The sequence below is a fragment of the Lacerta agilis genome, chromosome 5, assembly GCF_009819535.1.
Source record: "Lacerta agilis isolate rLacAgi1 chromosome 5, rLacAgi1.pri, whole genome shotgun sequence".
NCBI classification, from domain to species: Eukaryota; Metazoa; Chordata; class Lepidosauria; order Squamata; family Lacertidae; genus Lacerta; species Lacerta agilis.
Window position 1 is genome coordinate 52393167 of NC_046316.1, and position 26909 is coordinate 52420075.

At 41.6% G+C, this 26909-nt stretch overlaps 2 protein-coding genes across 2 annotated transcripts in view; one reads left to right on the forward strand and one right to left on the reverse strand.

Annotated features, from left to right (window-relative positions):
• Nucleotides 1-6021: 6021 nt before the first annotated feature.
• Nucleotides 6022-9037, forward strand: CALHM2 (calcium homeostasis modulator family member 2). The gene is made up of 2 exons (XM_033149746.1): nt 6022-6627; nt 8093-9037. Exons 1-2 carry the CDS (start codon nt 6085-6087, stop codon nt 8507-8509), a joined length of 960 nt encoding a protein of 319 aa, XP_033005637.1. The 5' UTR covers nt 6022-6084; the 3' UTR covers nt 8510-9037.
• Nucleotides 9038-10594: 1557 nt separating this feature from the next.
• Nucleotides 10595-26909, reverse strand: part of PDCD11 (programmed cell death 11) — a 35036-nt gene continuing 18721 nt past the window's right edge. Inside the window, exons 15-36 of the mRNA XM_033149747.1 lie at nt 26314-26508; nt 25537-25707; nt 24474-24693; nt 23787-23939; nt 23361-23476; nt 21988-22502; nt 21427-21489; nt 20085-20193; nt 19502-19591; nt 18794-18896; nt 17207-17384; nt 16911-16967; nt 16196-16318; nt 15746-15868; nt 15238-15388; nt 15014-15130; nt 14776-14916; nt 14136-14386; nt 13707-13875; nt 13128-13281; nt 12314-12479; nt 10595-11111 (exon numbers count right to left, since the gene is read on the reverse strand). Coding sequence (XP_033005638.1) covers nt 10940-11111; nt 12314-12479; nt 13128-13281; nt 13707-13875; nt 14136-14386; nt 14776-14916; nt 15014-15130; nt 15238-15388; nt 15746-15868; nt 16196-16318; nt 16911-16967; nt 17207-17384; nt 18794-18896; nt 19502-19591; nt 20085-20193; nt 21427-21489; nt 21988-22502; nt 23361-23476; nt 23787-23939; nt 24474-24693; nt 25537-25707; nt 26314-26508 — 3537 coding nt within the window. The 3' untranslated portion in view covers nt 10595-10939. The remainder of the gene's footprint in view (nt 11112-12313; nt 12480-13127; nt 13282-13706; nt 13876-14135; nt 14387-14775; nt 14917-15013; nt 15131-15237; nt 15389-15745; nt 15869-16195; nt 16319-16910; nt 16968-17206; nt 17385-18793; nt 18897-19501; nt 19592-20084; nt 20194-21426; nt 21490-21987; nt 22503-23360; nt 23477-23786; nt 23940-24473; nt 24694-25536; nt 25708-26313; nt 26509-26909) is intronic.

Genomic DNA, 26909 nt, shown 5'->3' on the forward strand with positions numbered 1-26909 from the left:
CATAATCACATGGGAAGCCCACAAACATCCTTTAATTGATCAGACTTGCAAACCAAGGTGTTAGTTGACTTGCATTGATGAGGCCCAATTAAAATCCGTAGGAGAAAATTCTATTTAGCTGGACGGCACCAGGTGTTGCAAGGATCACAAAGTAAGCTCCATTGAATTCAGCACGGCCTACCCCCAGGTATGTGGTATAGGATTGCAACCTAAAAATGCCTACAAGATTTTTAAAAACAGAACCTACAGCCCAAGATTGGCTTTAGCTGTACTTAATGCATGATGGGAGACTGTCCATAACTTGGAAGACTATACATCTACCACATCTTTCCTCCTCTAGCAGTTTGACTTAATGCTTATTATCAATGCTGTTTTTCTAGTAAAAGAGGTGTCAGAACTCATTATGAACACCTCCCTTATTCTCTTATAATGGCAATGGCACCCACGTGAGAGGTACTGGAACTGAGTTCCAGCTGAAAAAAGCCCTGCTTATTATTATTATTTGATGCAAAACACAAGCACAGTAAAGCTATTTGGAAGCAGGGGACATAATCCTAGGAAATGCAGCATATATGTATTTGTTTTTTTAATAAATAAAAAAACACATCAGAAAATACAGCACATTCAGTTAATTTTATCACATGCTTCCCAAATAAGAGGACTGGTAAAAGAAAAGGGTGCTGTTATAAGTGCCGTATCTTTTCAGTAAGCTTGGAGGTTATGTCAGAACAAAACACTGTAACAGAGACTCCTCAAACACAACCAATACCACAGCTTAGACAAGGTACAAACAAGTCCAAAAGGAACACAGAATGGTTAAAAATAGTAGAGTCAAGGAAGCTATAAAAGGCAAGAAAGCTTTCTTTTAAAAGTGGAAGTCTTGCCCTCGGGGGGTGGGGAGCACACAGGCAAGCTGTGTATAAGTCAAGCAAATAAAGAACATGAGGAGAATATTACCAAAAAAATTAAAACTCAATCAAATTCTGTGAAGAAACTAGGATGACACTGGAGCTGTTAGATAACAGAAATTTGTCAAAATAATACTTAAGGAACACAGGGAATTTATTTTAATAAAATTTAGCAGGCATGGATAAAAAGCCATGTCCTTTGTGGATTTGTAACACACTAAACATCAGTAAATAGATAAATGGACTGAGAGTTGTTACAATGGAGGGAAGTAAACAGCTGCATCCCCTAAGAATCTGTGTTGAAAATTGATCTAGTGTTTAACTATAAATGATATGAAATTCAAGGTGAAGAGGGTAGTAACTTAGTAATTTAGAAATGACTTCAAATTATTCATTTTTCAAAATGCTGTCGGGGGGTGGGGGACACCTCTGAATAATTGAGCAACAGAATGGCAGATATTATTCAGTGTAAATACAAAGTGACATGTATTGGAACAAAACAAATCCTACCATAGTATGAAGGAGAATCTAGAATTATCCATTTGGAGGACTGAAGGGATAAAAGAGACTGTTACTTGTGGGGTAACTTTTTTTGTTTATTTGTTGCTCCTGGCCCTAAGCTGCCTTTATGGGTGGTGAGGAAAGGAAGGCGGGATCAGGCTTCAGGCCTGTAGAGTGTTGGAGTCTGAATTGGCTGTAACTGGCATGCAAAGAGAGATAGGGGTAGGGTTGCCTATTTCAAAAATCCAGGCACAAAAGTTGTTGATTTTTAGTTTGGTTTTTTTTGGGGGGGGGCCAATGTTGTTGAATTTTTTGAGATATTCTTAATAAAATTTTACACTTACGACATGGGTTGCAATACATCTGTATTTTCCTGGAAATTCAAGCAATTTCTGCCTGGACACAGTTTCCGACGTCCAAATCCCTAGTATGTCTGGGAAATTCCAAAACAAAATCGAAAATTCTTTCTAGTAGCACCTTAGAGACCAACTGAGTTTGTTCCTGGTATGAGCTTTCGTGTGCATGCACACTTCTTCAGATACACTGAAACAGAAGTCACCAGATCCTTAAATATAGTGGGGGAGTGGGGAGGGGTATAACTCAGAAGGGTGGTGGGAATGGGTGATAGGCTGATAAGTGTGGAAAACCTGTTGACGACTCTAAAGGGCTGCAATTAGTCTTGCAGGGAAAGGCAAGGGGTGAGATGGCTAAAGATGGCTTTGTTATGTATAATGAGATAAGAATCCAATGTCTTTGTTCAAACCAGGTTTCTCCATGGTTTTAAGTTTGGTGATTAGTTGCAATTCAGCCACTTCTCTTTCCAGTCTATTTCTGAAATTTCTTTGTATTAAGACAGCTACTTTGAGATCTTTTATAGAATGTCCTGGGAGATTGAAGTGTTCTCCTACTGGTTTCTCTGTCTTGTGATTCCTGATATCAGATTTATGTCCATTTATCCTTTGGCGTAGGGTTTGGCCTGTTTGTCCAATATAGAGAGCTGAAGGGCACTGTTGGCATTTGATTGCATACACAATGTTGGAAGATGAGCAATTAAATAGTCCTGAGATGGTGTGTTTGATGTTGTTGGGACCAGTAATGGTGTTATCCGGGTTTATGTGGCAGCAAAGTTGGCATCTGGGTTTATTGCAGGCTCTGGTACCAGTGTCCATGTTGAGTCCTGTTTTTGTATTATTGTGGGTGAGGAGCTGTTTGAGATTGGGTGGCTGTTTGTATGCGATGAAGGGTCTTCCTCCCAGAGCTTGAGAAAGAGAACTGTCATTGTCTAGGAGAGGTTGTAGATCTCTGATGATGCGTTGTACTGTTTTAACTTGGGAGCTGTATGTGATGACTAGTGGTGTTCTGTTATTTTCTTTTTTGGGTCTGTCTTGCAGCAAGTTCTCTCTGGGTATCAGTCTGGCTCTGTCGATCTGTTGTTTAACTTCATCAGGTGGATATTTTAGTTCTAAAAAGGTTTGCTGTAGATCTCTTAGGTGAGAGTCTCTGTCTGTAGAGTTGGAACAGATGCGGCTGTAACGTAGGGCCTGGCTATATACAATGGATTGTTTGGTATGTTTGGGATGGTAGCTAGAAGCATGTAGATATGTTTGTCGGTCAGTTGGTTTACGGTATAAGGTGGTGTCTATGTGTCCATCCTGTATTTTTATAGTAGTGTCCAAAAAGTGTATTTCTTGCATAGATTGGTTCATAGTTAGGTTGATGGTGGGGTGAAAGTCATTGAATGTCTTGTGGAAGGTGTCCAGGGTCTGTTGACCATGTGTCCAGATAATAAAAATATCATCAATGTAACGCAGGTACAAGAGAGGTTTGAGTGGGTAGGAGTTTAGGAAACGTTGTTCTAAATCTGCCATGAAGATGTTGGCATACTGTGGGGCCATGCGGGTGCCCATTGCTGTGCCGTTGATCTGAAGGAACAGGTCCTCACCAAATTTGAAGTTGTTGTGGGTAAGGACAAAATGACAGAGTTTCGTAGCAAAGTCTGCTGTGGTTTTATCTGAAATGGTGTTCCTTATAGCTTGTAAACCATCGTTGTGTGGGATGTTGGTATACAGAGATTCCACATCCATAGTGACTAGAATAGTATTGTTAGGAAGGTTATTCAAAGATTGTATTTTTCTCAGAAAATCTGTGGTGTCATGTACGTAGCTGGGAGCACTGATGGCATATGGTTTCAGAACAGAGTCCATATAACCGGAAACCCCCACTGTAATGGTGCCAATACCTGAGATGATGGGGCGTCCTGGATTTCCTGGTTTGTGTATTTTGGGTAGAAGATAGAAAGTTCCTGGTCGAGGTTCTGCGAGGGAAATTCCAGTCATATGGCAACCTTATATTGGGGTCCATAGGAAAAAATCATTACTAATTATGTTCATGGTGGGAAGGGGCAATAGTACAGCAGTAGAGCAGATGCTTTGAATACAGAAGGTTTCAAGATCAAACCCTGGCACCTCTAGTTTAAGCAGGGCCAACCCAAGACATTTGCTGCCTTAAGCAAGCGCCTCCTGCCATTTCTATGTACAGAAGCCAACTGGACTGACAGCTGAATCTTACCACAATGCTGGTCATGGAATAGCATGCTCCACTAAATCTCAGACAGAAGGCTAATTTAGGAGGGGCATGTCAGGCCTTGTAGCACACACAATTCTGTCCTCCTGACAGAAGGAACTGGCCAGGGGCCTGATAAGGTACAGCCAGGAAGCTGCTGCTGGCATTTTCCATCTGCCACCTTAGGCAGTTGCCTCACTTTGCCTAATGGTAGGGCCAGCCCATAATATAAGTAGCTCAGGGTAGCAGGTGATAGGAAAGGTCTCTGTCTGAGACCCTGCTATTCCTAGGGTACCTCCAGACCGGCCCTATCTTGCAGGAGGGATTCAAGCACATGCTGGATTAAAATTTTATACATACAAATATAATGCCCCAAATGTGCAATTAGTAAACCTATCACTAGATGGTGCTTGGAGATAGATTATTCAACACTGCTGAGAAGAGGTACAGTGGCCATAATTGCTACAATATGCAGCAGTGTCATCTAAGGTAATGAATTGTTGCTCCCATTGATTCATTACTCCATGTACCTCCCATTGATTCAAATTAGTCAGGCAATGACTATTTATTCCTCATTATTCCATCCGTCAAGTGCCATTCATTTGGCCCAACCTGTTCATACTAATACAGTAAACTCATGTAAATATCCATGTGCTCATAACAACAGTCTGGTCAGAGATTTAGGAGTCAGAACTAGTGAATGGGAGTACAGTACAACAAAACTGAGGATTCATCTGTCTCAAGCTCATACAGCAAAATTAGTAGCAAAGTAACACATGGACAGAACCTAAGATTTAACAGCAGCACATTTTCTATTCTGATAATGGTGTTTCTTCACTGAAAACTCAAACTCCAGTAGGTCATTAAAGCCTCATAGAAGTGAAGGTAAGCCATGCTTGAGTGTTCTCTTGTAAGGTGAGATGATAGAAGAAGTCCAGCTACACATTCAAAGGCAATGGAGTGGCAGATTGTTCACTAAAGTACGTGACTGCCTAGTCCATTCTAATCTTCTAGTATTATTAATGGAAGCAGCTGGTACAGTTAGCAGAGCGATCAGAAAGAACTTGTCTCATTTATTATACATCCTTTATACTTGACAGGGAAACAGGTACACTTCAAGGAAGATTCAGTGCTTTGTGGAACTCCCAATTGATTTCAGACAAGTATCAACAGTGTTCCGTTTTAGACGCTTGCTTAAGACCTTTCTGTTCATACTGATTTTTTACGCTGTTTATGGTATATTATGCTTTTATGTTGTGCACTACTATGGTGTTTTTATGTTAAGCAGCATATAGATTTGTGCCATAAATAAATAAAATTACGTTGAGTCTAATGAAATATGACTTCCCCAAGATTCTATTAAATTTCACCATCAAAATGAATAGTACTAGTACTGGACAGCACATTTTGTAATGAAACAACATAAATTTATTTTTTAATTCACACACATTTCTGTCCTAAAACACTAGCCATTTTTAGGATATTGCATCTCAAAATAATGCTAAAAGTAGAGTGTCACTGCTCAAATAAGACAGTATTCTACCTACCAACCAGGTACACTTGGTATGTAATTTATAGTACTAGGTAAATAAAATACCAAAAGTATACCAAAATCCAGCAGACCAAAAGTATACCAAAATCCCATATAGAGTGCATGGGATTGTTATTGTAGCTATTAAGTAGATAAGAGTATGTGTTATTGTATCTCTTGATCTTTAGCAACCATGATAATGCTTAGTTTCCAATGTTTGGTAACTACAGTATTCTGTTTTGCAGACCATGGAAAGAAGAAGAGTTTGGATTTGATATCCCGCTTTATCACTACCCGAAGGAGTCTCAAAGCGGCTAACATTCTCCTTTCCCTTCCTCCCCCACAACAAACACTCTGTGAGTTGAGTGGGGCTGAGAGACTTCAGAGAAGTGTGACTAGTCCAAGGTCACCCAGCAGCTGCATGTGGAGGAGTGGAGACGCGAACCCGGTTCCCCAGATAACGAGTCTACCGCTCTTAACCACTACACCACACTGGCTCTCTAGGTGAGAAGAACAAAACTCCTTGATGCTGCATACAACACATCAGAACACTGAAGTCTGAACTGGATACAGAAAAGCAAAATGGCTGCCTTCATTGCTGAAAACTTCCGCTTCCTTTCACTTTTCTTCAAGAGCAAAGATGTGATGATTTTCAATGGCCTGGTGGCTCTGGGCACTGTTGGAAGCCAAGAACTTTTCTCTGTGGTTGCTTTCCATTGTCCATGCTCCCCAGCCAGGAACTACATTTATGGTCTGGCTGCCATCGGTGTACCAGCTCTGGCCCTGTTTGTCATTGGTGTCATCTGGAACAATCACACTTGGAACTTGGTAGCTGAGTGCCACAAACGAGGAACCAAGAACTTTTCAGCAGCAGCCAACTTCTTGATCTTTGGCTCTGTCATGGGACGGGCTGCAGTTGCTCCTGTCACATGGTCCGTGATCTCACTGCTTCGTGGAGAGGCTTATGTCTGTGCCTTGAGTGAATTCATAGAACCTTCATCTCTGGATAAGTTTCCACTTGGCTACGGAGCAGAAACCATGGCCAGGTTCCCTTGTAACGACCTGCCACAAAACTTGACAAGATTTAAGGATGAAGTTATAAGGCGATTAAAATATGAGTCTCAGGTATTGCATTTTACTTACTTGTTCGCCTGAAGCAGAGGAGTGCTGCCTCCTGCTTGGAATAAGAATAATTAAGAGCTTAGAACGTATTTTTTTCCCATTCCAAATTGTGTGCCTTTGGTATATTAGGATAAGGCACGTACCTGTTAAGCTGTAAATTCCTAAAACAGGTTCATTTTAGTGTCTTTATTAACTTCCCCTACATTAACTAATTCAGAGACACATTATTTCCTTTGATTACCATTTCCCTTTTATTTTCTGCAGTGAGTTTGCTTTTTGGTTCATGCTATGAACTTTGGGTTTTCAGGATTTCACAGTATGATAGCATGCCCCTGGGCTTTCTTTAGATCTATGTGATTGTGCACCCATTTGCTGTTCTGGGCAAGGCTTAGCTGTTAGTTCAATTTATTCTGTGGCTGCCCCAGTGGGAGCTGATCTACAAACCCTTGCAACCCCATTCTTTGCATGATTACTTGAGAAGCAGCTACACTCAATTCAGTGAAGCTCACCCCACAGTAAGAAAATGTTGGATTGCAACCTTAAATGGTCAACAATCTACTGAACTGTCCCCTCTCGCTCTTGCTTCATTTTTAGCCTCTGTCTGGCCACTGGAAACTGAATACTCTTATATTTCTCTATGACTGGGGCCCTCAACATAGCACCCTCAGACACTTTTTGATATTCAGAAAGGCCCCCTGCTGCTCCCCAAATTGTTTTTGTTTGGGGGGTATTTGTTTGGTTAGAAAGGATACCTGTTGTGAAGGGAGTTGTCTGATTTGGCAGGGGTGTGTGTGTGTTATAGGTGCTTTGCTTGTTTTAGGGCAGGCATGTCTAACTCCCAAGAGACTGCGATCTACTCCCAGTATAAAAAAATTGGCAGTGACCTACCCATTGTCATTGGAGGGAGGAGAAGCGTGCGTGGGGTGGGTGGGTGGGTGAATTGCCCAGAGTTGTTGAGCCCAGAGTTGTTGAGCTTTTTTGCAGCAGGATTGCCCAGAGTTCTTCAGCTTTTATTTGTTAACTTTCAGTAAACTTTTTTTTTTTTTTAATCCCACGGTCGATAAGGGTCCCACAATCCACCAAGATCAGCCAGAGATCTTCCGGTAGGACATCTACTGGTCATCTACTGCACATCTACCAATCTACTGGTTGGACGTGCCTGTTTTAGGGGATGTTGGGAAAGCATCACTTTTTCCTTTTGTGACATGTTTTCCGCTGCCCAGAGTCCCAAATGTGCCCCCAACCAGAAAGGTTGTGGGTCCCTGTTCCAGGATATACTTTATTTTTCCGTGTATAAGACTAGGTTTTTGTAATTTCCAGTTTTACCAACTATGGGAATTTTTCTATTTATATACAAATCAGTGCTTGGTAGCCAAGGATATCCTTTTGAACCCTACTTTCTCCTAAAGGGAATGCAAATTTTAATTGGTTTGAATGCAAATTTTAATTGGTTTGTCTTTCTCTTCAGCTGTTTGGGTGGATGCTCATTGGTGTGGTTGCAGTTCTTCTGTTCATCAGCAAGTGCTTCAAACACTGCTGCTCACCACTAAGCTACCGCCAGGAGGACTACTGGGATCTATACCGCTCCAGCGAGGCCAAACTCTTCCAGCGCACTGCTGAGATACATTCGAAGGTTGTGGCTGCAAACAACGTCAAAAACTTCTTTGGCTTTGTGTGTCTGGATAAGGAAGAGAAGGAGTTGGTTCAGGAATTTGCTGTGGAAACCCTTCAGCCCAGGCCACAATGGGATGCCATCACAGGGGTCTATATCTATCGGGAGAAGAATGGCTCCCCTCTCTATAGCCGTCTCCATAAATGGGCCAAAGGCATGACAGGAAACAGCTTAGGTCCTGACAGCCAGGAAATGGCCTTCCTAGCTACCTAGCAGAAGCTGTGGACTTAAATACATTTTCCTGTTGGGAGTAAGTCCCATTGAACTCAATAGGGTTTACTTCTGAGTACACATGCATAGAATGAACTGCACTATAAGAGTGGCCATCACTCTTGGTACATCTATGCTGTAACCTACATTCATTTTATCTGTTGACCTAAGCTCTCAGCAAAAGATATGGCTAATGGATTTGATGCGAGTGTTCATGACTACATTTCAAAACAAAAACTGAAGGAGCGGCAGAATGTCTGGAACTGTGGACTACTAAACTAAGACCACAGGACTGCAAGTCAAAGAGAATAAATCTAAAAGAAAACATTGCAGCTTATCTCCTGGATGGGGACAGCTACTCTGATACCCAGAGGCATCTCACTGATGTATTCCCATATACAATGGAAAGAAGAGGAAATGAACTGGATGTTCTGCTTACTCAAAAATTGCTGATTATTTTCCTCCTCATTTTGGAGACAATATAATGCCATCATGCAGCTGTGCCTTAACTTACTTTTGTTCGACTTCCTCCAGGAGGGCTCAAACACACACACACTATTCACTAAGATGAATAGACGGATGCGGGTGGCCTGGGGCTTGCTGATCGGAAGTTCGGCTCCTGCCCACCCAACAGTTCGAAAGCACGTCAAAGTGCAAGTAGATAAATAGGTACCGCTCCGGCGGAAGGTAAACGGTGTTTCCGTGCGCTGCTCTGGTTTCGCCAGAAGCGGCTTAAGTCATGCTGGCCACATGATCTGGAAAAACTGTCTGTGGACAAACGTCAGCTCCCTTGGTCAGTAAAGCAAGATGAGTGCCACAACCCCAGAGTCATTCGTGACTGGACTTAACTGTCAGGGGTCCTTTACCTTTAAGATGAATAGAAGACCTGAAGATCTTCCTTTTCCTGGCTGAGGGACCCTACAATAAGTCCTGTATCATGTAATTTGATTTTGTCTCTTTCCATTCCATGACACTTTCTAAATGCTGTTATAATTTCCCAAGGCTTTATGGTCTTCCTTATTCAAATACGGCACAGACCACATTTACTGTATAAACAACATGATCCAAGGTATGTTTTGTCATTTTTCATAGTTAATTCCAGTAAATGCTGCAACAGTCACCTTTCAAGTGACTTAACATCTGCATCTCTAGTTTTCTTGGGCATTCAAGACATTCACAAGATTTGTAACATTAAACCATTACAGTTCTGTGAAGAAATCTAACATTAGTCTCACATGTGTCTGTCACATACCAAAATCTATAGGCTTTGCAACTCACAAACCCCGGCTTACTATATACCTCACTGCTGGCATGCATAAAAAGGCATGAGCTATGCCTGCTTTTCCAGGTCAGTTCTGTGTAAATGATCAGAACAGATCTTGTCCCCTGAATTAATCAGGTGATCTGATGATTTTACATCAGTTCTGTGCTGTTTGTAAAATATATTCTGCTTTTCCAATTTGTACTATTGCAAAGCTTTTGATAAGGATCAAGTAGGCACAAAGGGGATGGAAGCAGTAACAACTGGGATGTAAAAGAGAGGGGACCAAGATGTACAGCTGCTAGATGTTAAGAGAATGGATGTGAGATATTACCCCTACATTATTCACTAGGAGGCAAGGACTTTTTTTGTTCACCAGTTAAATAAATTACATTCTCAGGATTCTGTGCAATGTTGGATAGAAAGTGTAGTAGAAGAAGAGTTTTGCCTTGGAAAGTGTTTCTAATTTGGGTCATGGCTATATGACAAATCAGATATCAGAGGACAATTCTCACCTGCTATTTTTACGTAGTTTTAGGTGTTAAGTATAAGTGCCATTTTTAAAGAAGGGCTGGAAAACAGCCCTGGCAGAATTTTCTAGGTATATAGTCATAAAGCACAACATCAGTGAGTAACTCCAACTCATGCATATTGGTGTAGCCGAAAGTTCTCTCTTAAGTCAGATTTATGGTAGACTATGCATGTATGTGAGAATGAATCAAATGAGACAAGCCAGGAAACACACCCTAGAATACTGGCAGAAGAAAGACACCATAAATATTCCTTGCACCTTTGAAAATGAATAGAAGAAAAAGGAAGCTTTAAAAAAAAAAAACCTAGTTCATTTAATGAGCAGAGCAAGAGGAAAGCACAAAGTAGTGGGCAACTTTCTGCTATTTTTAAACTCCAAAACAAATTTAAATAAAGCTCCAAATATAATTTTCATATTCAAAAGTTTTTGTAAGGTTCAATAGGTATAAACATTTACAGAAACTATGCTCTCACGCAGTTCTTGATAAACCATGGTGATTTGGTCCTGGCTAACCCAATCTGCTTTCGAGCAAGCGGGAACACATTCCTCCTTGCAGCTGTGGTCGGCTTCTCTTTCTCTGCTGCCTCTTGCACTGCAGAGGCAGCAAGTGAGAACAAAAAAAGCCTGACTGTTCTTGAAGTTAGCCCTCAGCAAGACTGCTCTTGGATTCCACATATTCCAGTGCTGCTGCCTTCACAGACTGGACTGTTTCTGCTGTGCCATACTTCTTCTCGTATTCCAGATAGCGCTTAAAGAAAAACTTCATCCTCTTTGCTGCTAGGCTTAGGTGTATTACACGTTCAAAAATATCCCTGCAAAACAAAAACAAGGAAAACTTTTTTTTATGCAATCAAACAGGTAACAAACAAGCAACAGAAAAAGCATGGGCCTGGGAGTTAGCTAATCCTGTGGGTTTAAGAGAACTTTAAGAGAAGTGATACCTAGAAGACAAGAAGTGAATACCACATGTGTTTCCAGAAAATTCAGACATTGTGTGCAATCACAGAGAAGCTTTAAGATCCCTAGCGTTTACAATGATCTGTTCACAGAGCTTCTGAAACTAGAGCAAGTTTCACTTGTATGTTCTCCTTCAGAGCTCAGTACACACATGCTTGGAGAGGTATACCATCCTCTTTGAGAAATCCTGCTCTGTCAAATGTCAAGCACATCTCAGCTGCTCTTTACAAGCATGGCAGGGAACCCCTAGCCTGAGAAGTGATAATATTTCTAGTCTAAGAGCACGCTTGCAGCAGTTTGGTTCACATATAACAGAAAACTATGTTTTTCTGCTAAGAGAACAAGCTAAGGCTCATGCACATAGTGGAGATCTATGAATTCCCACTACATCTAAACTCAGCTAGGATGTTATGATGCAAAACAGATATACTAGAATTGGTAAGAGCCGCAAATCCTTTGCTTCCTCTCTTGTTAGAGAGTAAATAGTGTTGTGGCCTTTTAAGGGCTGTTTTGCTACTGAAAGGGGAAATAAATTTCTAGAAACTTGGAAAAGAGAGCAGAAAGGTATAACCAGTCGTGCTTCAGGGACAGGCTCTCTGCAATTCCCATATGGTGTTGCTCTGAAGCCACATACCCCACACCCCAGTTTTCATACCAGCAAATATTTCTGTGCTATGGAACAATACTTTTTACCAGCTTGCAATTAAAATTTACATACAACAAATACTTTTTGTGCCTTTCCAGAAAACTGGGAATCATGGCTTATGAGTATGAAGGTTCCATGCTAGACTCTCACCTTCCAGACTAAGAGAAGGGAAAGTATTGAGAAAGAAAGCCAATGGGTTCCTCTAGTAAATAGCAGGCCCATTACAGGTCATTAATGCTTATCATCCAGTCACTTGCTGTGGCACCTTTCAGGGTTGTAATATTTGCTCACTTGAAATCAAGCTTCCCAGCTTCCCTGAATTTAAGGCCAATAAGCATCCCTTATGTTGTATTTACATCATTTCCTAGGAAGTTAAGAAGTACCAGCCCACTTTCCCATGCTAGCACTCACCGTACTTCCTTTTGGCTCTCATGTTTGATCATCATGTCTATGTACACCGACCAGATGTCTGTACGCTTTGGGTAGGTGCTCAGGGTATTCTCAAAAATGGTCTTGCCATACTCCGGATCGCCAAACTGGAACTCCAGCTGCGCCAGCTTTGAAATCACATCCAGATCTGCAAAAGCGCAAAAGTGCATTTTGGAAGTCTTCTTCTTGATAGTAGTCACTGCCTTTGCTTAGAGTTCAAGGATGCTGTAGTTAGGGTACTTTGGGAATAATGTTAGCGAGGAATTGGGGTTCCATGCTACCAAATTCCCAGAGTAGGCAACAAAGCTAAAATTATGAAAAAAACACACACCTGTTTCATAAAATATGCATTGTTCATAGTGTTGGCAATTTTTTATTGTTTGGGAAAGAAATGAAATTATGCAATCAATGCAAAAGGGTATCAATACATCACTAGTGCTGAAGACTAAAGAGTCAATCTAGGCTATTAAACTCCTGTCTGAATTTCTCAAGCCATTGGTAAAACTGCAGCATCCAGGAATATACACAGTGCTTTATAGTTACTTTGAAATCTCCCCAATCAGAACATGCTCTGCCCCCCCAATCCCTAACTGATAAACTTTGAAAGGTTTTTTTTTTATAAAAAAAAGGAAAGTACCAATAAAATTATTGAAAGAGAATTTGCTAACAATGGGTATGGATATTTTTAGATTCACTGCACATGCTGCATTTCCTAGATATTACCTGTGTATTACATAAATAACCAACATGACATTTAGATGCTAATCACAGGAAAGAAGAGCGAAGTGGTTCTTACGTTCTTTGACTGGCAGGCACTTCAGTGCACGTGGGAGGAGCCTATGAGCTGCATCCACCAAGCCTCTTTTCAGGAGAAAAGTGGCGTACTTCACCCACACAGATTTTTCTTGACGAAAGCGCTTCAGCATTGTGTTGTACAGGTCATCAGCTTGCTGGAAATAAAAATCAGAGGAGAGCGGATCGTTCAAACCATGGAAACACACTTTGAATCCTGTGGTTCTCTCTTGCCTTTGTATGCTATTCCAGTATCTTCATTCACAACTGTATGCTATCTTGGAGTACAGAACTCAACTCATGGGTCCCAGTGGATATTATGCAGCCAACAAGCTAGAGCAAGAAGCATTGTGGTGGTATTGCTTAGATGAGAAAGAAGCATGCAGAGAATCAGCCTGATGCTTGTCCAAAATGGAGGAAAATCCACAGCATGATAAATCCACAGGGTAGATGGAAGCACAGGATCCAAGTGGATCAATCAAGGTGGGCTCTTCGCAAGAACAGAATGAACAAGCAATTTCCCTGCCAGACTCAGTGAGAAGAAGTGATCTTTCTCTCGGCAGCACTGTAAACCCAGCCTCACCTTATATTTCTCAGAGCTACTGTAGATGTCTGCCAGCTGCTGGAAGACCTTCAGAGGCTCGTTGTACTGGATGGCTCTTTCGAAGACTTTCATTAGTGCTTCTTCGGTGCCATACATGTTCTCCAGGTTCAGCAGTGCAACCCACACATTCAGCTTTTCTTGCTCCTCTCTGAAAGAAAAAAGCGCCATAAATAACCACCATACCTACAGATGGCTCAATGCTAGCCTTTTGCTCAACAAATCCACCTGGAAGAGAAAGCAGGTGATCTGACTGGACAACGTCTGAAGGGAGGGGAGAGAAAGTAACAGAATTGTCCACTTTGTTCTGCAGGTGCCCCTCCCATGAGATAAAGCCAAGCTAAGCATGCATGGGCAATAGCAGCTCATCAACTAAAAGCTAAAAATGGATGTTAAGGGGAAGCCGTTCACCTAAAGGAGATGGTTTTGAGTGCCCTTTCTGCCACAGCTCTTGCTTTCTCTATCTCCGTAGCCTGGAGGTGAAAAGCCATATACTGCAACCAGAGGATGGAGCTGTCAGGGTTGCCAAGGAGCAATCGGTCAAAGTCGTCGGCTGTCTGAGGTTGCCGGCTGGGATCCATCAGGGCAGCTTCAAGTTTGGAGAGTTCCTTCTCTACCTTCTGCTTCTCAAGCTCTTTTTTCTTCTTTGTCTGCTTCTTGGTCTTAAACAGAGGGCCAAGGCAGGAGAGGAAGGCAATTAGTCGAAAAGGATAGAGAGTGTTTTGCGAGTAGGGGCATGGCTCAAAATACAGCTGCATATACAAAAACATTATTTTCAGAGCAACACATCTAGAGAAAAGGATCTATATATGGATAGTCTCTATAGACATATGTATATATAAATAAGTGATCATTGAATCCCAGATGCAAGCCTAAATCACAAAAGGCCTTTTGCACAAATTAATTCCTGACAGAGCTAAGCTAATTTTAGAAGCAAAGCACTGCCTTTGTACTTTCTAGGACAGCAAGATAGTACTTCTCTTAAGAGGCCTAAGTAAACAGGATTGCATACCGAGCACTATGCAAAGCAAAATACATTGAGATACTCTACCGTGGACTCTGTAACATCATTGTCTTCTTCTTCGCTGTCAGAGCTTTGCTCCCTCTGTTTCAACATGGTCGTATCCAGCACACTTAAGCCTTCCTCCCATGTAAAGCTGGCTGAAACCTGCAGCCTTGGAACTTTCTTTTCCTGCAGAAAACACAATCAAGAAAAAAGCCTCTATTTAGAAACACACACAGCAAGCATCCCACACAAAGCACAAACAATGCTCCAGGCAGTCTTTCACCTTAGATTTTGTTGCACACTTCTTCTCTTCTCCCTCCTCTTCTTCCCGATAGTAGACCTCAACACCACTATTGTCATCTTCAGGGCAACGAGTTTTCTTCTTTCGTCCTTTAACCTCCTAAAAAAAAAGTTCAGGTAGAGCAGCATAATTTTTAAAAAAAGAAAGAAAAAAATCCTCCCCATCTCCATCTCTCAGGCTCAAAGCCTCCTTTCCAGGATATATACCTGCTCACTTTCAGAGTTTCCCCTTTTTCGCTTTCTCGGCTGTGTGTCCTTTTCACCATCTGGCAGTTCCAGGGACTCTGGGATAATGCTTGGCTTCCCAGTGTCTTCAGGAAGGAGAGAGAGCTCTGCAAGGTTCTTTTCTTTATTTATACTGCAGAATGAATAAAAGAGATGGGGCAGAAAGAAAGTGGCAGGAGAGATAAGGAACTGCTATAAACATTAAATCTACAGAGTACTTTCCTAATAGTAACACAGGCTTTAACATTATTCAACTTGTTGAGCATCACACCAGCCTACTATGGTAGTCATTATGATTTCCATTTCATAAGATAGTGAGTGAGCAGAGGAAAATATAGAAATGCTTTCCCAAAGCCACCTGTTAGCCCACAGCTGTTGTGATATCTGAACTCTGGTCTCTGTTGTCCTGCGAACCATACTGTCCTCATGTCTAGCCGCAGTTTTTTTCCATCCCAGATTCACCCCTCTTATTAGGAAACATCACACCTACCTGAAAACCTTGGCAGTAAGAAGCTGGCCAGCATGTATGTATTTTGCACACAATGAATGATCCGAGATGAAGAGAGGAGAGATAAATTGTGGTGGGATTTGACCTACGACCGAGTCAGACAACCTGCCAAGGGGGAAAAAAACGATAGTGACATATAGTAACACAGGTTTATTTTGCTCCTATTGCAGACCAGCTTTATTTCTTAAAAGAAAAATGTCTTTAACTTGTAAGTGAAAAGGTGAACAAACTCCACACACACACACACCCCATTGATTAAAATTTATTCAGATTGTTCAGGGTTAGGTAAAGTTGCTCTGAGATGGAACAACTGGCCATTCCTGACTTCTAGAACTATAAACTCAAAACTGCTCTACAATTTATTTAGACACCATTCCAACAAACATTCACAACATGGAATTCACTTTTTTATGGCCAGCAAGGGAAACTTACCCAAAGAGGATGCCCGATGGAGTGATGGATTTGACATAGCCTCTGACAAGCTGACCATTCTGAAGATCATCGAGGGATGTGATTTCAGGGTCTTCCACTTTACAATGGCTCTTGGGATATATCCTATAACAAAAATGGAGAAGTAGTGAAATGCCCTATTTCTGGATAGGCCTCTTTATTAGAAAGGACACTTCTGGTGACTGCAAAGCGGGAAATCCTGACAATATAGTAAAAAAAAAAATCCCCTTATCCATAGTACAGAAACTATTGCAACATATGCAAGGGCTTTGAAAGGCTGAGAACTTCTATCTCCACTTTGTTAATAAAGAAAAGCAGAGCTCTAGCTGCCCTCGAAAAGCTTACAGTTTAGAAAGCAATGAGCCAAGTAGAAGTCCTAGTGGGATTTCTTTACTTTCCCTGTTCTTAAGAACTGGACACAAAAAAGTCAAGAACAAACAAAAACAGCAAGCAATTTTAGCAAAGGAATCAAAGGACACATATTTATTTACTTTGCAGAATCCATTCTAAATGCAACAAAATTTTGTAGTTGCACTTTAGGCCCAAATGTTAGGTTCCCTCTTCCCATGTCCCAAGTAGCAAGGCAGTTTATGCTAATTTTGAAAACCTGTGCAATAGGAGAGAGTATTTTCTATTATTATTATTTTTATTATTATTTAATCTTCTTCCCATCTAAATTTAGGGTGCAGGTCCTTACCTGGATTGTCGAAGGGACACTTCCATTTTATTACCTTCACTGGAAAGGATATAACACCTGTATGCAGGAAAAAGAAAATATGGAACTTCTGTACATTTTGAAAAGACCCCCTCCACAGAAAATATTGGGATTAAATTAGTTATACGATAACTGTTCTTGGTCATGGGCTTCATGAGGGCATAAAGGATCCAAGAGAACCAATGAAGCTCAGGACCAGAAAGGATTTAGGGTTAAGTGACTGTCAAAAAAAATTCCCTCAGCTTGTCTACAGACATGATTTTGCATGAGACTCTTACCTGACAATTTTCCCAATGCTGAATGTTTCTAGTGGCTGCTCAGCATATGAATCACTCAGGTGGAAAAGGCTGACTTTCCCCTTCCTTTCAAAGGGAAGCTGAACATTCAGGCCAACATGCGGAATCACTTTGCTCACATAGCCTAGCGTGATGGTTCCTTTCTCCAGAGAGTAAACTCCTGTTCAGGGGTGAGGAGGTTCAAACAGATCAAGTCAGATATTATAATACCGCACTCCCCTATGGCCTACTTATACAGTGGTACCTCGGGTTAAGAACTTAATTTGTTCTGGAGGTCCGTTCTTAACCTGAAACTGTTCTTAACCTGAGGTACCACTTTAGCTAATGGGGCCTCCCACTGCTGTCGCACCGCTGCCACACAATTTCTGTTCTCATCCAGAAGCAAAGTTCTTAACCCAAGGTACTATTTCTGGGTTAGCAGTCTGTAATCTGAAGCGTCTGTAACCCGAGGTACCACTGTACACTTAAAGGTTATCAGGCTGGATCCTGAACCCCAAGTGCATCTATGATCAATTCCCACATACGGAGGACCTAATCCAGTCCCTAGTACAAATTGCACCAGGAACTTTACTGGCACACAGGGAAGGACTATATTTGATTTCTAATAGTAACAAGGAAATATACTCTCCCTGCCTTGCACATAAACACTGACAAAAACAATGTCTTTCAAACTTTATCAGAACCACAACAGGAGAGACAAAAACAGAACAAGAAGAGCAGCCCTGTCAGATCAGATGAAAGCCTCTACCTAGTCCAGTATCTCATTCCCCACAGTAGTGAGCCAGGTGCCGAAGGGAAGCTTGCAAGCAGGATATGAATACAACAACATTCTCTGGCTTGTTTCTCCCAGCAGCCGGGATCTGGAGGAATACTGTCTCCAGTGCGTGAGGTAGCTCACAACCAACAGGGGAAGGGTCGTAGTTCAGTGGTAGAGAGCATGTGTTTTGCATGCAGACGGTCTCAGGTTCAAGTTCTGGCATCATTAGGTACAGCTGCCTGAAACCCTGGAGAGCCACTGCCAGTAAGTGTAGACGATGCTGAGCTAAATGGACCATTGGTATAAAGGCAGGTCCTATGACCAGCAGCCACTGCTCAGCATTTGGTTGCTCATCCTCTAGCTGTGCCACTTTGATGACATAAACAAGCCCCTACTACTAAAGGCATCGTCTTCAAGAGCTACAAAATGATTACTCATCCATTCACTTTGACTGACATACAGCCTGGCCCCGCTTTCTGCAAGCATATTAACGTGCACATATTAACGTCCAATCCAGCATGGCCTTCCCTATTTATTACAATGCCACAGAGGCATTTACATGCGTACAATGTGGATATGATCATGGGGCTGTGTGAGAGAGAGACAACACGGGAGTAAATGGAAAGCCCTTTTATGCCCAAGAATTCCATGACACATCTGACATTTTTCACACACAAGGAAATACAGGATCAGAGTTATTGTGAGCATATGGAATTAGGTTTATAAGCCTCTAATGACTAGATGGAGAGCAACAGTCATTGACCATCTCTTTCTGGGATCTTAAATGTTGTGGGGCTTTCTTCTCATCATACCTGTAAGTGACAGATGGAGCTTAGTTTCAGTGACATCAGAGCCGGTCACCGTCGCAGCCAAAGCTTGTCCATTTTTGAAGTGTTTCCTTGCGTGTTTTAAGATCTGTTGGGAGAGAATGACCTGATCATCACCATCATCCAACCACTTAATTGTGCCTGTGAAGAATACCCCACAGTGGTGATGCATTGGGGGGGGGGGCGCAACTGGGCTAGTGTTTAGCTCTTCATAAAAAACATTTTGAAATAGTTAAGGTTTCAAATTGTGCCCTGAGAGAGACCAGAACATTCCCTACACCTTTCCAGTGAAAATCTGAACAAAAAGAAGCCTTGTGCTCCTCTTATCCTGAAAGAAGCAACCCTTGTTGTGACTGCTATTGACTATGTAAATAGGCTTTTATATGGCTGTAGAATTCTTAAAGCTTAACTTGGACAAAAAATAACAATCCCAAGGATGTATCCTTTTGGCTTTGTAAAGACTAACAAATTTATTATGGCATATAGAGGTTATGTCATAATAAATTTGTCAGCCTTTGAAAAAATGCTATAAGACTTTGTTTGACTAACATGGCTATGTCTCTGGTAATAGCCAGGGCAACACACTTCTAACATTTTAATGCTTCTGTTTCTTGACTGTAGATTTTCATGTTACTGAGCGTATCCTCCTGCACAGAAGAGTCCTGTGCCCTTCACTCCTTGGCAATTACTTACTGTAGGTCGAAGGGAAAGAAGCAGCTGTTGAACTCTCCCTCTAATGTTAGGGGTGACCTCCACCTCCAGCCATTTATTTGCATCGGCGTACTAAGAACAGAAGTGAACAGGAGAAGATACAAAGTTCTTCACAAGAAAAGGCAGAGTCCAGTTTTTATCATGCATTCCCTGGTAACAGGTCCTATAAATTATTCCAGAATTTCCACATCAACCTCCCCAACCCAAGTGAAACAAGAGCTTATGGACACACATACAACCACACACTTTGGACACTACACCCCAGGCATAGGCAAACTCGGCCCTCCAGATTTTTAGGACTACAACTCCCATCATCCCTAGCTAACAGGACCAGTGGTCAGGGATGATGGAAGTTGTAGTTCCAAAACATCTGGAGGGCCGAGTTTGCATATGCCTGCTATGCCCCAATAGATGCATCAACCCATTGGGAAATTGCACCAACCTCTAGTATTCTGAAGGATGTCATGCTTCCCAAATCTACAGTGAAGACTGGCCCGACTTTTTAAAACAAAGCGGGTGGGGGGAAACCCTTACTAGGCAAAAGTAGAGAAGTTTTAGGCCTCACCTTCTTAACAAAGCATGTCACCATCTGCCCAGGCTTAAAGGGTTTCAGTATTTCTTCTGGATTGCCATCTTCTGGACCCAGGGCAGTTTTGCTTTCTCCAGACAGCTCACTGATTGTAAGTGGAGATTTATTTATTTATTGAATTTATATACCGCCCTATACCCGCGGGTCCCAAGGCAGTTCACAGAATACAATCAAGATATAAAATCACAAAATACATAATAAAAATAAAAACAACAGCCCAATAGTACACACACACAAACACACCAGTTATGCCCTTAGCTTCTTTGCTTTGACATGTCAATATTTCCCCTGTCCCTGATCAAAGTGTCTCCTATCCACGCTCATGTAGAACACAGGACTCCCAATCTTAAGTTGGCAATCAAAAGCAAGGGACACAGTGCATAATACACATACCAGGATGTGTATTACAGGACTAGTAAATTCTCAGCAAGGATGCTGGAGATCTACAGACATTTCCTATGATTTAGAATGAATTGGCTCTGAATAAAAGAGAGTCCACAGAACATGTTTTTGCGTGTCTCCTACTGCAGCTCATCAAACTCCCACCCCAAGGAAATTGCTTGTGGGCATTGGAGGGCCCTTGGGAATGCTGTGGGATATGGTTGGGGGGCTGAAGATAGAGAGGGGAAAGTGGTGGGAACTGCCCACTATCTCATCTGGAAAAAAGAGGAGCAACTTAAAATTAAAGCCATCATTCTACAATAGCTTGATCACCAGACATATTCTAGGCAGTCTCTATAGATCCATGTATCCTTAGAGGGCGAACAGCTTGAGATCCACTCCCTGCTCCCTTCCAATATTTCTAGGTCCAAGCATTTGCCAACCAATCCAAGATTTCCTATCTGTAAAACTCCAGGCTGCCTCCCCTCACTGTATACTACAATCCTAGCACCCACCAAGAACTTCTCTCGTCTTCAAGATCTGAATGTTTTATTCTGCTTTTAATCTGTTGGGAGCCACCCAGAGTGGCTGGGGAAATCCAGCTGGATGGGTGGGGTATAATTTAATTTAATATAATTAATTTATTATTATTAATTATAATTATTATATTAATTTCAATAAATAATAATAATAATAATAATAATAATAATAATAATAATAATAATGCCAGAATCATTAAAATTAAGCAAATTGTTACTTGGGTCTAACATATTTGTGCAATATATTCCAAATATGTTAATTCCCCGATGCAGGAGTAGAGAACTCCTACTCTGTCACTGACTAACATTCAGACCAGGAGACACTTGGGTAGGTGTATCTGTTAGCATTTAACATGTTGTTAAACCTCATCAAACAAAGTATCTAAAGGCTATCTTACCTTGGTCGGATGCTGAGCTCTGGGCAGGTACGGGTAAAATGGGGGTGGGTGATGGGCAAATACCTAAAAATTAAGAGCAGATTAGCACATCATCCTTACTCCAGTTGTAAGTGGCCCTTCAGCATTTGATAGTTTTTCAAAGTTCCCTCTTTATCTGCTGGGGGGGGGGAATAATCACTCTTTGAGCATGCAGGACTAAAACTGGAAAGGGTCTTTTCCACACAAAAGTGAGTGTTTCCTTAATTTGCGTAAGTCCTGCTTCTAGAGTGAGTGGGAGGAGAAAACCCACTCTGGGTAACCTCTCTCTAACAAAGAATTGCAAGTTGCCTCCTCATCAGCTGTAGATGGAAATGGGTCTATATCCAGGTAGGAAGAGAGACAAGTGACTATGCTTTAATTGCCTGACTTGGACTGAAAATTAGTAACAAAGCAATAAATGCATGAGGACAACACTTGCACTTAGGACATCTGGAAAGTCCTGTGCCTGCTATAACACTGAACTAAAATTTAGTAATTGAATAAAACTCAGAAAAGGCATTCAGAAGCTTGGGGGGATCTTACCTGTGATTTTTAATGTCTTTGCCCCCAATCACGCGAGCAGTCAGCTGCTGCCCAACTCTTAGCACTGATGTTGGAAAGGTGCCTATGGAAACATTATCCAGGATCTGGGATGCATGAATTGAGCCGATCAGCTGATCATTAATTGCCACTAGGACATGGGTAGGCTTGATTGACTTGACAGTTCCTTTGACCACATCTCCCAAGCACAGCGAGTGACTCACAATGGCCGAGGTTTCCCCAAGTGTTTCAGATTCACGCCGTGACCTAATTGCAGCCTTTCTCTTTTTCTGATCTTGCACAGCAAGTAAGAGCCCACAGTCGCCTGGCTGGAGAGTTTTCAGGACCACTAGGACCGACTGTCCCACTTTCAGTTTTTCAGAATCAAAGCGGAAAGTGTCATTGAAGTGGGAAGCCACGGGTATGGCAACCAGCTGACCATTTCCTACCAATGAAACAACTGCATGCTCTGTAGCCACATGCTGCACGATGGCTTGGTGCTGAGAGTTCTGTTTTAACTGGAAAACACAGAAATGACATCCAGAGAAATTCTCTCTCTCTCTCTCTCTCTCTCTCTCACACACACACACACACACACACACACACACACACACGGTACAGACTTCAGCAGCCATTTTGGCCCAAGACTTAAATCTATTATTTAAAAGCATTCCTGACAGATGTTTTTACCCTCATCAGAAAAACTCCAGTAATGCACTTTCCAGGGTTTTGCCAGGAAAGACTAGAAAATTACTTCAAATTCTCAGGACGCAACATTTTTTTTTCATTTTTAGGCCCCAGTTGAATTCCTAGGCAAAAGCAGAAAATGCCAACACTCCCTGGGGTTTTCTCAGATGTGTGCCTAACAGGTGATCAATTTTTCCTAAGGATTAAATAATATTGAAGAAGTTGTAGCTTTAACAAGTTGGAGCTTCTAGGATACAGGAAGCGAAAGTTGCTCCCTCCTCCTCATTATGGCCCCTTGACATCTGAATATAAGCTAATCAATTGTTTTGGTCCCAAGGACTGCATTCACCTTTGCCCAGTCGTCCAGCGGTCATATGCAAGTAGTAATCATGGCTATACATCACTCTTGTACAGACAAACACAGGATGCACACAAATATCTCTCCTCCCCACACTGTGTCAACTTCGACTTTGTCTTTGCTGCTGCTGGAGGCAGAAAAAAATGACTAGGAAGCTAAAACAGCTCTCTGGCTGGTGGGCCAACCACCCCTGGCCTAATTATTCCATTGAATTCTCTTCATATGTTGCTCATTTCTATGGTATGCTATGAACCTCTCTTCTATGACTCTGTTATTAACCAGCTACACAGGTTAGTATCCAGCATTAAAAGCCAATTCAGGCTAATCATACCTTCTTAGTTTTGGGGGACAGCAACTCCTCTCTAAGCGACACATAGACCTTTGATTCTAGGGAATCAATGTAGAGAACCACAGCTCTTGTTTTTTCACCCTGGACAATGTTTTTGCCTTTAAAAACAAACATGCACCATACCATAAGATTATTGCCTGATATAACTGGGCAAAATGAATCAACTGTACTTCAGTAATAGACACTATTTATTTACATTACATCACTGATAGATGAGTCAGGAGAAAAACCCAGAATTCACTCAGGTCTCAGACACACTTCTGCTGCTCAGACTGTTCAAAAAGATTCAACTCTTTGCAATCAAATATTTGTTTCCAACCCGAAGAGCAAAATATAGTATATCAGGACAAAGTAGACAAGGGGGGGGGGAGAGAGAGAGAGAGAGAGAGACCACAAAGTATGTCCTACCTCCAAGGTGAGTATGAGTAGCCATTATAGTCAGGCCAGAAACAGAGGTGCTATCAAATAGTGCTGAACCATCAGTGTTGACCTTGAGAGCCGTCAGCATCAGCCTCTGCCCAGGTTTTAATTCACAGTCTTTTTGAACGACATCAACATCATCTGAGGATAAAGAAAGAACTAAGTCCCATTTGCAGCTTGATGTTTCATCACTGAACTATAGAAAGTCAGAGTAAGTACAAGAAGGATTAACTATTAAAATCCCTTATTTTGAGGGATTATGCGCTGGTGCCTGAAAGTAACTTTCTTGCTGTATCTTTAAGTCAATATGAATATGGAAGGAAAAAAATGGGATCTTTTAAGATCATAGCAAATGAGCCAGTCACCCAGAAACAAAGTGACAGTCAAAGAAATTTAATCTTTCTCCAACTGCAAGTTAAGCAAAACCCACTTGGCAATCACATATAGCAGAAAACCACCCCAAGAGACTAGATGTTTTACCTGAAACTGAATTTTTGAACCTCTCTTTAAATAAAAGTTTGAAAAGTTCCTAGGCCTCCGATTTTAAGCAAAATGTTGAGAAAAGGTGCTCCCAGCTTGTGCCCCAAAACCAGGACGCCCACATGCATCCACTATGTGTATGTGGCCAACACAAGGTTTCCATGGGCCATCTTTTATTATCATGACAGCCTTTACCTCTTCCACTCCTGATACTCTTGATCTCCTGCAGCTCCTTAAAGTATTCGTGCAGCAAAGAGAAGCTCTCAGAAACAGAATCCTCGGAGGAGCACTCAGACACCTTCAGGGACAGCAGGATGCGTTGCTTCTCCTCGTCAATGCTGGTCACTTTGGCAACTACAGTCTGACCTACCACATAATGGTCTTTGGTGTCTGTCACAAACTTGTCACTCATTGCCTATAGCAGTTAGGAGATAAGAACCAATTAATACTGTTCCTTAAGAGTGCTTTTGCAAGGAGAGCTATCAACACCATCAGCCTCAAGACTTCCAGAAAGGAAGGAATGCAATCAAAACAGTTCCAAGCAAGAAACCTTTTACCTAGGCTGAGTTAGAGACAGCTCTATTAGCGACTTCATGCTAGCCATCTAATTAACACTTCACTGCGAGATTGTTTGCCTTTCTAAGTAAAGACTAAAGGTTGCATTTTCAGCTAGCTGAAGATCTTTGGATAACGTTCAATTTGTTTTAAAAGTCAAATTTGTTCTATAAACATCTGTTCTTCGACAGCCAGCTGATGCTAATAAATTGGGAATTGTGCCATATACTACTGCTCTTTGGGGAGTGCGACAAGTGTATAAATGGATCAGCACAGCTGCTTGAATGCTCTTTGGGGGCATCGGCTATGGATGGTTGTGCCACAAGCGGTTTAGTCATCCTGGCCACATGACCTGGAAAGCTTTCTGTAGACTAATGCTGGCTCCCTCGGCCTGAAGCAAGATGAGTGCTGCACCCATAGTCACCTTTGACTGGACTTAACCGTCCAGGGGTCATTTACCTTTACCTATGTGTGGGGGCCATCTTGAGTGCCTGCATTTCAAAACATACCGCTAGAAAACAGCTTCTCTCACACCACTTGCAAGCAGGAAATTCCTATGTATTATTTTGTGCCCTTACTCCCAAATCCATCTAGAGAACTCTTCTCAGCAGGAATTTTTATCCTTGAGTAGTGCAGCATAAGAGATTATTTTAACTAGAAAGCACCTCTTCCTCAACATCTGCAAATAAACCAAATGCCTTACCGACTTGGGTGCCAGCCCAGTCAGACCATATGGAAACTCCACAAACACACCATAAGGCATGACGTTTCTCACAAAGCCAGTCAGCAGCAATCCAGGCTGGATGTCTGAAAAGCTCTTCACCACCCGTTCCTCCTCAATTGCTGAAATCACCGCTGGCTTTCTGCTCAGGGTCTAAACAATGGGTCAAGGAATAAAATTGGGGAAAGAGCATACTGGTAGTATGGTTTTATTTGGCAGCCACAACACAAGCATTTCACCAAAGCCTATCAACACAGAGGGGGAGGTAGGCAGACTGTTATAACACAGGGAACGTAGGACATAAATTGTGCCAAAAAGTAAGATCATGTTGCAACCAACCAACTGCCTGATTCCATTCAGATTCTGCAGGGGGAAAAGAAAAAGTTCTGTCAGCAAGAAGATTCCACTGGATCCTAATTGGTAGACAGCCATTTAAAAAAAAAAACCTGAAGAAATCAAAGGGAATAATTGCTTCACCCAAAAACCAAGGTGGTGAAGATACTAAAGGCTATAAAAACCTTTGCTCACTTTCACTCTCCCTCCATCTAAAAAAGCTTCCAAGACCATTTCTTTCCTTCAGACTGCTAGACATAGGCAGCAATCCTACACACTTTAGAGAGGTAAAACTGACACACACAGAATCTTTGAAGGTCACTTGTCTGGGAGACAGTATATGCAATGCACAGCAAGTGAATGCTGTTGTACAACATAAAATGGCTAAATGGTTTCACCAAGCTTGGGTGGACTTCAAAAGGATACAACATGACCTCCCTTGTCATGGAGGCATATCACTCTATGGAGAATATCATCTGATTTAAGGCAGGACCACCACAACTTGCTATTGGACACATAGTCAGAGAGATGATTTGTGGAAAGGGAGGCGAAAACATTGTCTGGCAAGATTGTAACTTCAAGGCCATCTTCTTTTTTCCTCAGAATTTTTACATCAACAATCTGAGCAAAAGAGAAAAAAGGTGACAGTTTTTTAATACTTGGAAGACCACCACCTAAAATGCAATATTTTCAGGATAACAATGTTTTTCAAAATGCAAGCAACTTAAAAGATAAAAGAAAGAAATCATCTCCGCAATCAAAGTTAAAGTCTAGTAGCATTTTTTATTTTTTTGGAATAACTTTTTATTGGGTTTCATAAACAAGAATCATAGGAATAATAATTGATACAAATAAATAAACCAGTTCTTATTTGAATATAACAAAAATAGCACAATAAATCTGCAGTAATATCTACAACAAATAGTTCATTATTAGTGGTCATTGTATAAGTTCTTGGTTTGTGAATTGATTTTTTAAAAGGAGGTGGGGAAGAGGATAGAATATAGTTGACAGATAACATT

Coding starts and splice junctions, on each gene's coding strand:
- CALHM2 (XM_033149746.1), top strand. CDS start 6,085: ATGGCTGCCTTCATTGCTGAAAACTTCCGCTTCCTTTCACTTTTCTTC. Junction 6,628..8,092: donor GATTAAAATATGAGTCTCAG/GTATTGCATTTT, acceptor CTTTCTCTTCAG/CTGTTTGGGTGGATGCTCAT.